The sequence below is a fragment of the Pleurodeles waltl genome, chromosome 1_1 (genome assembly GCF_031143425.1).
Source record: "Pleurodeles waltl isolate 20211129_DDA chromosome 1_1, aPleWal1.hap1.20221129, whole genome shotgun sequence".
In the NCBI taxonomy this organism is placed as follows: Eukaryota; Metazoa; Chordata; class Amphibia; order Caudata; family Salamandridae; genus Pleurodeles; species Pleurodeles waltl.
The window spans coordinates 966140851-966154754 of NC_090436.1; the positions used below are offsets into that span (position 1 = coordinate 966140851).

At 42.8% G+C, this 13904-nt stretch overlaps 1 protein-coding gene across 3 annotated transcripts in view; it reads left to right on the top strand.

Moving 5' to 3' along the window:
- Positions 1-13904, top strand: part of EMCN (endomucin) — a 678554-nt gene that overhangs the window by 448846 nt on the left and 215804 nt on the right. For all 3 annotated transcript variants that reach the window (XM_069230226.1, XM_069230227.1, XM_069230228.1), the window contains one exon: positions 7011-7130. In XM_069230226.1, the coding sequence (XP_069086327.1) occupies positions 7011-7130 (120 nt within the window). The remainder of the gene's footprint in view (positions 1-7010; positions 7131-13904) is intronic.

A 13904-nucleotide genomic window follows, 5' to 3' on the forward strand; every position in this document is an offset into this window, starting at 1 on the left:
TAATGACTTACACACTAAAACTTCAAAGGGAACATAAATCCAACCGCCTGTAGTTGGAATCATCTCAACACTCAAACGCTCTTGCAGGAAACACAGAAACAGCTGCTGGATGCCTATTCACCCTGTTTTAGCCAGGAAAGAGAAACAACATTGTTTCACCCCCCCCCCCATGAAAGCTGCTACCTCAACACTGCAATAGATAAACAACAAGCATTCAACTCCACATAATTCAACACAAAACCACACAAATCCACACCACACAATTCGATGCCACACAATTCCACACCACACAACATATTTACTTCCCATAAAATACCACTCAGCAGCATAATGCAGCCCACCTAATTACACGCTACTTAATACCACATAAATACACCCCACATAAATCCACTCTGTGCCACATAACAGCAATTCATATAAATACACTCCTCATGTTGCCAAATGATTCTGCTCAACATAATTTCACTCAGCACCACACAGTTCCATGCCACAAAATTAAACTCCACACAATTCCATTCCACACCACATAATTCCACACCAAACCACATAATTCAACTCCCCAACACAATTCCATTACACATCACATATATCCAATTCACAACACAGAATTCCACAGCTTCCCCCAAAATTCAACACCACACCACATAATTCCACTCCACTTCATGCCACTCCATGACGAACAATCCTACTCCACATAATTTCAGTACACTCAAAACCACAGAATTACTATCCACATATTTACACTGCACACAACTCCACATAATTCCACTACACATAGCTCCACACAACACCGTACAATTCCTCGTCACACAGCACCAACAGCTCTCAGATTGCCGAGACCTATTGACTATGCCAATACTTGTTAATTGCTGCTGGTGTTCAGACCTGGCAAGATCCAGCCCACTTAAAGCCATGAAGTGTAGACTCATGCAGCAACGAGCAAAATGTAGAGTCCAGCCCCATCTGTCAGCTTTTGTGAAGTTTCATCACAGAGACTCTGTAGTCTACAAGGAATGTGTAACAGAAACTCCCTTTGCTTGCTAGTTTCTTTTAATTAAGAATACAAGGTTGTGACCACCAATACAAATCTTTCTTTCTTGATACCTTTGCATGTGCCCTTTCAAAAGCTCAATCCCCATTTCAATTTAAACATACACACACAAGTGTTATTCCATTTAAACCATAGGGTAGCCACTTTATAGCTAAAATCGTGGTTAGTAGTATTAATTAGACAAGTACCCAAAAAATGTCCAAATATCCAAAAGAGGTTTTGAAAAGGGTGTGACTTTTTTCTATATGTAGCTCCAAGAAATGTTTTACATTTCTACAAGTAATTGTGCACTAAAGGACTTTAAAAATCGCATTAGATAAGAATGCTTATTATTATAACATATAAGTATTAATTTCTCTTATTTAAGAATTTATATATTTTCGATTATTTGGGGGAAGATAGTAATGTTTCTCAATTCAAAGGAGCTTTATTGCGGCTACAAGAGCCAAAAAAGCACGAGCAGTAATAAATACAAATAAATACACATAATAAAATTGTAAAATTGCAGGTAAAGATGATAAAAGGGAGTAAAAGATAAGAGAAAATGGAAAAAGTGGAATAAAAAATGGAATAAAATGAAATAAAATGAAATGCGCTGGGCAGGATATTGGGACAGACTTATTTGGAGTCTTTATCTAGAAGAGTTTTCCCTCTGACAAGCCAACTAGCTCCGAGGAATTTGGCGATGGCGATCACTAGCGTTGGCCTGGTGTGTGATCTGAGGATTCGCAGAGCTAGCGCAGAGCAGCGTACTCCCAGTAGTCTGCATGCCGGGGCCAGCCATTTCCTACGGGGGCGGTATACGCGGGGCAGGCAAAAAGGAGGTGAGGGAGATTCTCGACGGGGGCTTTGCAAGCTGGGCATGCGGTTGATTCATTGTGTGACCAGCTACTGGTGAAAAGTCTTAGTGGAAGTGTTCCAATGCGGAGCTGGAAGTACAGTTTCCTTTCCCTTGGGGCCGTGATTAGGTCCCAAAAAGCTTCGTACTTGCATGACTCTTTTAGGTTGGCAAAGTCACAAGATAGTGTAGTGTGGAGTGCAGCCCTTGAGTCTTCATAGTTGGCCATTTGCCAGTATAGTTTCTTTAGTTCGCTTTTCGAGGGAAAGACTGACGTGGCTGGTAAGTTCCAGAGATCATCGAGCCTGAGTGAGTAGAGTAAATCCTTGATGCATCGTAGCCAGGGGATTCTGTGAAGATGGTCGGCTTTTAGGATGACCTGTAGAGCTTCAGTGAAGATGTCGAGCTCCGGAGTGGTCCAGAGACACCTCCAGTACAGCAAAGGTCGCAGGCGGGCTTTGTGACCAATGCGTTTGATGCCGAGATCCTTGAATAGAGGGAACAGTGGGGTACTTTGCGGGAGGGACACAAGGTTTCTTAGGAAGTTGTTTTCAGCGGTGGTTAGGTCTTGGGTTTTGGTATAGCCCCAAAGTTCAGCCCCGTAAAGCGCTGAGGAAACGGCCTGAGCTTCGTATAGCTGTAATGCTGGGCGAATTGGTTTTGTGTATGAGAGGTGGACATTTTTTAGTAGAGCCCCAGTTGTTTGTCTTAATTTAAGGGCTTGTTTTCCTATGTGTGGCTTCCAGGACATGTTGTCAGTGAATGTTATGCCCAGGTAGCTGAAAATGCCCACCTTCTCAAGTGAGGAGCCCTCTAAAGTAAACTTCCCTTTGAAAGATCTGTGGGGATTAAGGGTCATTAATTTTGTTTTCGAGGCGTTGATTTCGAGTCCCTGTGATGAGCAGAAATGCTCGAAGCACGCAAGGAGTTTCCTTAGACCACTGGGGGTCTTGGATATCAAAAGAGTGTCATCGGCAAAAAGTAAGACTGGGATTTTTTGTGTGCCAAGTGAAGGTGCGTCAGCCTGCAGTCTGAGGAGGGAGGGGACAATTTCATTGATATACAGGGAAAAGAGGGTCGGGGCAAGTACACAACCTTGCCGCACACCCCGGGAAACGTGGATTCTATCAGTTAGTTGGCCCTTGTTGCCCCACCTGACTTGTGCGTAGTTGTCCAGTTGGGCTGTGCGAGGGATACTCCTACTTCACCTACATATATCTTGTTAGATGCGGTAATAAACAATTATGGTTACAACCAGATATCTTGGGGGAAGGAGTTCTCCCCATAGGCCATTATCTTGACACGGATGGTGGCGGTATGCAACTTAAAGAATTCCTTACAGTTATTGCTGTATTGCATGACTTAGGCTAATAAGAATTTGGGAGGATACTTATTGATTCGTTATGTATTTGTTGTACATACCGATTATTAACATACATCAAGCTCGGGGTATATGCAGTTCCAAAATGGCGCCCATTACGGGAGATAGTCCTACTTTTCCTCTCGTGTCCTGTTGAAGGCTGGTCCTTCTTTCCTTTTCTAAGATGGCGCCCATACTTATGGGTTAGTCCATTTTCTATTACTTCACTACCAACGCGCGGAGGCTTTAAATTTCAATCCTCCTCCGTTGGTTCGACGTTCGAGATTAATTACCGATACAGAGGACGCCGCGGGGGGATTTCGACCGCGGTCGTTGCCTTTCTTGATGATTGATACTTACGTACACGATAGGTGAGATACTGAATTTGGTCATTGGGGACCTGGTGACTTGATGTCTCAGTATTACCTTTGGGGATTTTTCTTAATCATGTTCATTTATATTTAGCATGCCTAAATTGCAGCATATAATAATTTTTCTTTCCGATTTCTTTCTTCACTCTGCATACTTAGGAAACGGTTCTTGAATACTTCATTTGCATCCTAATGTTGGATATTATATATATTTTACTCAGGTCAGTCTGGGACCATTGGTCATATTTGCTTGTACCCTCTTTTGGGGACGTTTTTCTATTTAGACATGCAGGAGACTTAGTTGATTATATAGTGGGTCTATGATTATTTTCCACAGACTCTGGACGGTTCTTAATGATACTGGTTATACACGTAGATGTAATTTGAGTTAAGGTATGTTTCGAATTATGGGTTTTTCACTGTCTATTATGAAGGGCTCTGGTGGTTTTTCTGTTATCTTACACTGGGTAAGCTATTATTACATTGCGCACTTTGGTGTTGACTGGGTGTCTGGGGTGACTTTTCTTTGGACTTTGGAAACATGCACACTCATATTGTGATAAACTTTGTACACATGGGTTATTCACATATATATTCCCATTTTGTGCTTTAACTTTATAGGCAATGTTATCATATTGTGTGATAATTTTAATAATTTTATTATGGTGATGGGACTATATGTTAGTTCCCACCAGATGAATGATCACAAGAAGTCACAAATTACATGTTTTCGTCTTAGGATCTCACAAATTGTCACGATAAGATATATTTTATGGTCTGCTCTTGACGGTTCTGTACACATGTTATGAAGTAGTGACTGTTCTCATTTATTTTCAGCCCTGATGAAGTCCGTGAGAGTACTGTTCTCATAGGACGAAACACGTGTTGGCTGTATGTGCTACATGGATACTGACTTCAATACTGTGTTTACTACATGAACATTGATGTCAAAGGACAATTCTGTGGTTACTATGATGAACTTTTCTGTTGAAGAATAAATTGAGCTTGAAACTCTCCATGGTGTTAATGCCATTATACATTACATATTGATACATTACTCACTTTGAATTACATATTCATGGGTGCCCTGACAGCTGTTTTTTTGTAGTTGTCCTCGTGGAGTCGTATCAAAATGGCAAGAATGTGTTCCGGGATTCCCATCCGAGAGAGAGTGGCCCAAAGTTTGTTACGAGGTACTAGGTCAAAAGCGGATTTGAGGTCCACAAAAGCTACATAAAGGCTGCCTTTACCAATGATCACTGTTTTCCAATATAATAATAGGAATCTGAGGGCTTGATCAGTGGTGGAAATCTTCTTTCGGAAACCGGCTTGGAGGAGGCTAAGGATATCGCGGTCAGTCATCCATTCTTCGATCTTTCCTAGGAGGCAGTGGCAGAAGACTTTTTCGACACAGTCAATTAGGCTAATAGGTCTATAGTTGCAGGGAAGTGATCTGTCGCCCTTTTTAAAAATTGGAATAACAATAGCCGTTTTCCAAGACTCGGGAATTGGCGCCCCGGATGCTATTGCGTTAGCTAGAATCGTGATGTATCTTGACCAGGATGCTAAGTCTGTTGAGAACAGGTCTGCTGGGACGCAGTCTGAACCAGGGGCCCTGCCGCGTTTTATAGTGCTTAGAGAGTAGGTTATATCACTTTGGGAAAACAACAGGGGTGCTGCGGTGGTGGGTGCTAGTGAGTGAATTAGGTTGGGGCCCGTACAGACAGGGGTGGGGCTATCATGATCAGGGGAGTACAGACTACTAAAGTGAACTATCCAGTCGCTTGGGGCAATGTTGGTTGTAATGTCCAAACCACTAGTTTCTGGGCCTCGCGCTGCCAAGGATCAGAACAGACTATAATTCCTCTTGCGCACAGCGTCGCTGAGTGCTGTCCACCATTTGTTATCTTGATCACGCTTGGCTATGCGTATTGCAGATTTATAGGACTTCCTAGCTACAGTAATGTTTCTCATGCTAGACTCCTTAATGTTAAGTTGGCGAGCAAGAATTTGTGTTCCCTTACTGTGATTTTCAGGCACTAGAAGGCCTCCCGGCGAAATTTCTCCACACAGGCGGTTGCAGCAGGCCGTGACCATTTGCGTTGAGAAAGCTGGTGCTGGAGTAGAAAATCTACTCAAACAGCAGAAAAAAGTAGCGCCACGTGGTGCTGTTTGCTCTTTTACAGCATGGAACAAGCTCCTGGTGCTTAAAATTAGAGCGGGCATCGCAACATGCCCGAATTCCCCCCACTCACGGAACTCCACAAAATCGTGCACAGCTTTTATGTAACTCAGCAGAATTTTGTGCGAACTCCACCCACCCTTAGAAGATGTGGCAACATAGACAATTATACATTTCTTAAAATTAAACAAAAGATTTAGAGCCAGATGTATCAAACATTTTTGCGATCGCAAAAATACGTTTTGGAATGTAACAAGTCCAATTTGCGATTTGGTAACTTGTTACCAAAAGTAATGGGCGTGTCAAGGGCATCCCTTCCTAATACCAAATTGCAGAGGTATGTATGATTGTTTTGTGACCGTGAATGCGGTCGCAAAACAATTGCAGTTACCACCTACTTCAAGTAGGTGGTAACCCATTCACAAAGGGGAAGGAGTCCCTTTGTGAATGCATGCGAAAACATTTTTTAAGAGCAGGCAGTAGTCCCACAGACCACTGCCTACTCTTAAAAAATGAAAAGAAAACTTTTCATTTTCCATTTTTAAACGCTTCCCATTTTCCTTTAAGGAAACCGGGCTGCATTTGAAAAAAAAAAAAAATGATTTATTGAAAAGCAATCATAGACATGGTGGTCTGCTGAGGCCAGCAGGCCACCATCCCTGAGATTGTAGCCATTCGCAATGGCTCGCAAACTGCGGCCTACCTCATGAATATTAATGAGGTAGGTCCATTTTCGAGCCCTTGCAAATCGCAGTATGAAACTCCTGGAGTTTCATACATTCCAATAGCGATTGCTTAATTACGATTCGCTAAAAATCCCAATTAGGTAATTGCTATTGTTAACAGTGATACATCTGGCCCTTAATTGCTAAAGGGGTGGATATGTGAGAGCATTTTGAGTTTTGAAAGTGAAGGGATGCTTGCTCATGTCTCAATGTGTAAGTGGTGTGACTTGTTGAGTAACATTGACCTGGACCAAAATGCCTGTGTTGAAGTTACCCAATACTGTTCTGCAAATCATTTAAAAAGCCCTCTACACCATACTACAGCACCTCGTTACTGGGTGTATTTTTTCGTTCTATTCCATGTATTAATTGTCTAACATTGCTAGAAGCAGCCTTCTTCACTAAATTTCCACTTTCCCAGCACTTTTACAGTAATAACTTTTTTGTTTTATTACACCTTAAAGAAATCATTTTTAATTATAGGGGGCACTGAAAAGATTACAACGGTCTTCACTAACACAACTGGTGTTCCTGACTCTAACTTCACATTGCCACTAGGACGTGGTTCATCTTCAACGGCATCAATCAGTAATGAACATCAAGGTGAGCAGTAATCAATTTTTCCTGTCTAGAGCAATTGATGCAAAGCATGTTTAACAAGAAAATATTTGTAATGATCCCTTCTACTTTCGCCGTCTGAATTACAAACTTTTCCATTTACTTTTGACAATGATACTGTACAAAAGCTGGCTTGAACCTTAATATTACATAAAACCCATCTCAGCCCTGATACCTAGTGGAAATGGAAAAATTCAGAGGTGGCCGTGAACTAAAGAAAGAAACAAGTAGTTTGAGCAAGTATTGGCAAAACCATCAGGTTTCACATTTTTAATTGGGGGACTTTTTAATAATAGTTGGTCGACTTTGTGTGTGTTTTTGTCAGCAGCTTTCCTATAAAGAAAGTCCCATAATGCAGCAACATAATAAGAACAAAATAATGCACCGACAATATGTTTGACAGAAGTTCCTTATTTTTGGTGCTTATTTTAAAAAGCAATCAGCGCGCAAGTCCTTACTTCGTGAACAGAAAACTGTAACTCCAGCATCTGATTATTATAACATAAATCAGCAATTGACATGTTGTTGTGTCAGCCAAGTAAATACAACAAAGAACACTCTTCAAAGCAACATGTCGCTGTGTGGCCAAAATGGCCAGTGGAGTAGACGTGCTTACTGTTCCTCCGCCCACTGTCCAGACCTTCTACAACCGTAGTTTGCAGTGTCCTAGAGCAAGCAATTGAGGCCCAGCCTTTCTCCTTTGGTGCAGTGACTGACAGGACTACGTCGGGAGGCTGCTCTTGGCTCCAGGGGCATTTGGTTTGTAGTGCGGCGGTCAGGGTGGCAGATTGCAAAGTTAACAAGATGGCAGCCACCTGAGCAGTGGAGCCGCTGACTGTGCCGCATCCCCTCCCTCTGCAGCTCAGATATCTGGCAACCAGGTTAGTATCATAAAGCTCCTCAGGGCATGTCAAGAGCCTGCGACATAGACCTGAGGCTTCCAACCGGCACCTACTAAACATGGATGATGGCCCCTGGAGGTACAAGATGACACTTCCCTGTGCATAAATCATGACACCCCATGGCACTCTGCATGGATACAGCAGTGCCAAACCTCCCAAGCAGCAGACAGGAGGAGGCAGATGACATTGAGCAGGAGTGCCAGGGGAGACATGCCTCTACACCAGCAGCCTAGGCCCGCTGGGACCTGGGCTGCTGATGCTTGGAGCCAGGAGCGAAGTCCTGGAAGAGAGCCAGAGGCTGGGTAGACAATAGACTATGGGATCTGCTAGGTGAACAGCTCTGACAGGGGACAGTGCTAGGAGTGGATCCCCCACCTTAGTATGGGAGTCCCTGCAGCGACAGTGACATTGATACCCCTGTTCCAATTCCTCATCTAGAGACAGACATAGGCCTACATCACCTGATGCAGTGAGTACAGAAGCTAGGGAATGGAGAGGGGTGCCCAGAGGTGGAACTGTATGGGGCAGAGTGTGCAGGCTTGCTGAGCGTCCTGTGTGCCCTGCTGCTCCTCCACTCCTTTATTGGACCTCTGCGGTCTGCCTGTCGGTGTGACCCCCTGGTGCCCCTCAGCACTCTGGGGGGATTGCCAAGGGAAGGATTTTATGCTTGGAGGCCTGCTAGGTGAATTTAACAGGCCATCGCAACACAGAGGGCAGAGATTCCTACCCCATACCCAACTCAACAGGTCATTGCAGCAGCAAAAGGCAAATGTGACCAATCAGTGTGGGACATGCTCACCCACTCCACGCCAGCTGCCTCCATTCAAGACTTCAAAATAGACCTCTCTCAGGACTTGTATAAAGTAAGACAGGACCTGTCCTCGTGGGTGAGCAGGTCTCCTCCCTGGAAGATAATGAATTGACAAGATGTGAAGAGGTGGAAATTCCACAACAGGAGGTCATCCATCCTCATGAGCAACATGACAAATTCTAGGCCCAAGTGGAAGATCTTGAGAATAGATCCCGTCATAATGATATCTGCCTCAGGGGGATCCCCATGGGTGCTGAGGGCTCTGACATCCAATGATACGCACAGGTTTCATTTGATCCTGGGCTGAGCCGAAGATTCTGAGCTACAGCTGGATAGGGTACATTGAGTCAGCCCCCCTGGGGAACCTAACACCGGACATCCTGCCATGCGTACATGTTTCCAGACCAATGAAGAACGCCAGGACCAAGCAGCCTGTCCACTTCTGTGAACATCAAATTAGGCTCTTCCAAAACATCTCGCTTTTTACCTTCCAGAGCTGCAGGGACATCAGACCGGTCACTCAATTCTTGCATATCAAGGCGGTGTCCTGTGGATGGGGGCACTCCTTCAGGCTATTTGTTCACTGGGAGGGTCAACTCTATCAACCTAGCAAACACTCTGGGAAGCCCGCTTCATCCTTGATCTGCCAAGGGCTCTGCTACGCATTCTATGCCACGCTCTCCCTGCGGCCCCCACATGAGCAACAATGGCAAAAAGCTAGCAAATGCAAGAAACACCCATGCCCCAGACCAAAAGAGTGAGCTCAGAAAAGTCAAGAGGTTCTAGACAGTCTGACATCAGCTGCATGATTTATGACTCTATTCACAATCTGTTCCTGCACTACCAGTAACATGCCAGGAACTACATTGCTTGCCATGGTCTGTGGCGGCAAATGGCTTGCTGAATAAGTACACCCAGTGAAGAGCATGCCTTGCTCATCCGACTGGACTATGCCCACTTTCAGACCTTGCATTATTAATGGACTTCTTAATGTTATAGTTATGAGACAAAAGTTCTTGGGAAATTGTTACTGTTTGATTTTGCTAATTTATACCTCAAGACCTACTGATATGTACATGAAGGCTCAGGGGACCAGCCGCCCACCTTTGGCTCAGCCCTATATCCCCCATGGCACAGCAGTAACCCAGGTTGGCGGATTCCAGATCTCTTCCCTCTCCCATTTTCCTGGAGGTTAAAGTGACATGCCTCAATGTACAGGCCGCCATAACCTGACCAAAGGAGCTGCTGTCCTGTCGTGTATGCTCTCATTATTCTAATGAGACTACTGGATTTTGAGCAGCAGAATCACCTGGGTGTGGGGAGACTGCGTCTGACCCACTGCAGGTGACACCTGTCGCTCCAATCCGGGTTTTGCTCCAGCTAAGTAGTAGTGCCTCATCTCTACCCAACATTCAAAACAGCTAGATAAAGCAAAACCATAAAAGTGGCTATTGTAACAATAATAAGATAAAGCCGATTAAAATATATCTAGGTTAGAGTGGACTACGGCTTGGCCTAGTGGGTTAAAATAACGTACATGGAGCTATATCTAAAATGGCTACACAACAGTCTTATCTCTCTTAGAATGCTAAGTCAATGACATATGCCTCCTACAGAAGACTCACCTACTCCCCAAAAATGAAAACTAATGGCAGGAGGCTTATGACCTAAATCAAATTCCTTTTCTGTAATTCTTATTGCACTTTTTTGAGAAATTGATAACATGAGGTTGCCCAGGACTACCAAACATTCTGATGTCACGCTATTGGTTTACTGAAGAACATTTTTGATGACTACAAAGCCATGAAGATGCTCTCCGTATGACATATTTGTAGAAATATAATGAATGTTTACCTATTCCAACATGGCATGTGATGTGCAAACATGTATCTACCGTCTGTGCAGCTGACTGGCAGAACAGCATACGCAGCCACCAAGTTTCTCCCTTTTTTTAAACTCTTCATTTACTATTTTCAAATGATACCATGTAATCACAATATATCATACAATCAAAAAATAGCAGTACTACTCAAACAAGCAGCACAGTCATAGATTACGTCTACATTTATTTTACCAGGTAACATCTGTATTCTGGGTTCAAAACATAAATATAGTTTCCTATATAAATGAATTACTTTCACATTGCATGTACCATTTACATTGGCCACTCCATCAACTGGATCTTCCAGCCTTATATTCTTCATTAACAAATATCTTCTCAGGAGCCTCCAAATATCCCTCGGACCTGACACAGAGAGGAGCATATTATAAGTCACAAAGTGTACATTAACCTGACCTAAATCTTTTATGCAGGCCTCTATAGTGGGCACCGCTGACCAGTCACTGTAATTGCTCTCATCTCTTTCCCAACACTGCTATGATCACAAATTTTCTACTGGTTTTGGGGACTTTTTTCACATACCCTAGTAGTGTGAGCATTGATTCTGCTATCATGGTCAGTTCTGCCATTCGTTTAACAGTAAAAACAGTTGATGCCAGAAAGCAGCTGTTTTGAGACAGGCCTGTGTCAATCACAGGAATTCCACCCCCTGGGTATGACAAATTACCATTGCCCCTCCCACCATAGCTTAACATACTGACTGGTGTACAGTATAATCAACATAAGTATTGATAATGGAGTAATCAATGTTGACTATTCATAGACACTTACTTGGTTTGTCAACAGTATTCTCATTGTTCTTGCAGCATCTCTGTTCCCAGGTCTTGTGACCATTTCACCCTAATTCTATTATTTTCTGATTTCATATGACTCTGAACCACACTATACATCGTAGTGGCACGCTTCCTATGTGCCGTCCCTACAGATACTAAGGACAATTTCTACTACTTAAGTTCCTGTGGAAAAGCAGGGCTAACATCTGTTTCACCAATTGTCTCAATCTATGATAGTGAAAACATCTGGGGGGAGAAACGTCTCCAACTGAGACATTCAGTCCCAGAAATAAACAGTTGATCTTTATATAGATATCCCATCCTAAAATCTTTCTCATCTGTAAGTTCTAACCCATATTTCTTTTACTTGTAATAGCTATTCTCTGGTTACACTTTAAGAGTTTGTATTTTGAATACACTGACTTATTTTCACATAATTGCACCCGTCTAGCCCATGCATATAATGTACAATGAAAAGTAAACAAGCGTTCTTCTTGAAAATAGTTGAATGAATGATATTTGTATGGTTATGGGATTCAAAATAATTTAGGAAAACACCATTACAGTATTGTCAAGCATAGCAAATAGACACAACTTTAAATGCTTCAAAGAAATATATACTTTTGAAAACACATAAAAGTTATATATATATATATATATATATATATATATATATATATATATATATATATATATTTATATTCACAGGGGATGTACCGAGACTTATCTGTCAAAACACAAAAATGCTCCAAGTGCTGGTGAAGTGAATAGTGAAAAAGGAAATTTATACAATATGTACAAAGGGAAGGTGAAACTCTTGAATGGAACTTCATAGAAACCATCAGAGAACTGTCCACTATATATGAGTTGACGTTTCAACCCCTATTAGGTTGAATTGTCTGGTGTCTTCATTAGGACAAAAATTGACAGGAAGTCACCTGCAAGCGAAAAGGTGAACAAAAATCAGTCTCAAAAGGGCATCTAAGGCTAACTGAAATACAAGGTCAACAATAGGGATCTTACCGGTCAAGAAACAATCAGTCAATATAGTACAGATCCTCAAAGGTCTTAGTCCTTGAATATTTTATGTTTATAAAAGAAGAAATACATCAAAGCCCATACCATTAGTCATGGGGATAAAATTCTCATAGAAGAAAAAAGAAAGAGGAACAGGGAAAAAAGAAGACAGCAAAGAGTATCTCAAGCCTAGCACTGGATAGCAAGCTCATATTAAGAAGAAAAAAGTATTTGACAACACTCCCCCCTGTGCATAGAGAAGAATACTGAAGTTTCTGATTGTGCTGTCAAAAGTAGCTGAAAACATCACTAAGTGTAAAATCATGTTCATGTCTAAGCTGCAATGGTAAAGAGCATGCATGTGTACATAACAGTACAAAAAGTGGCAGTGCAGACCCCTAACTAGACCACAAGAAAACACGCTGTCCCGTGTGTCATATGTGTACCCCACGAAGTCATCTAATATCCCACCTTTACTCAATCAATCAATCAGTATTTGTAAAGCGCAGTTACTCACCTGTGAGGGTCTCAAGGCGGTAGGGGGGGGAGGGGCCTCATCCTAAGAGCCACATCATGAGGTTCTTCATGAAGATGGTGAGCAACGGGTTTTATCTGAGGTGCAGGAAAAGGTTGTTCCAGGTCTTCGCTGCAGTGTAAATAAGAAATCGTCCTCCAGCGGTGGTTTTGCAAATGCGAGGGACGGTGGCCAGGGCCACCTGGGCGGAGTGGAGGGATCTGGCAGTGGTGTGGAAGGAGACGTGGAGGGTCCTCCGGTGTTGGGAGGTGTGTTCTCAGTGAGGGAGGTCCAGAATGAGTCTCGCTGTGGCGTTCTGGATGAGTTGAAGTTTTTTGATGTTCCTAGTTGAGGTGCTGGCATAGAGGGTGTTGCCGTAGCCAGGCTGCAACATGTTGCAATGAACACCAATACCGAATACCTGGTAAACAGAAAGGCCAACTGCAAGAAAAATAGGAGGGTGGAGCAGCATGTGGTAACAAAACCCTCTCCACAGACATATCTGTGTCTTTGCAAATCTATAAGATACTATAATCTATAAAAAAAAACTACAAGTAGAAGTAGACGGTGGAGCAGCATGTCATAACAAAACCTACTCAGCAAACATATCCGCATTTGTGTGTATCTATAAAAAACAATGAAGGGAGGATGAATGAAATAAGTGAGAGGACAACATACCTCAGTCTCTGTGTCAGTGCCACCGAACTACCCAGCTAAATCAAGTAAGGTAGTAGATGCTGACGCCATCAGTCTAAAACAACTAGAATACACTAGGGCTGTTGCTGAGGATCAACCATAGAGATGCGTGGGAAAAAAGACAGATTAGAGATGTCATCTGTCCT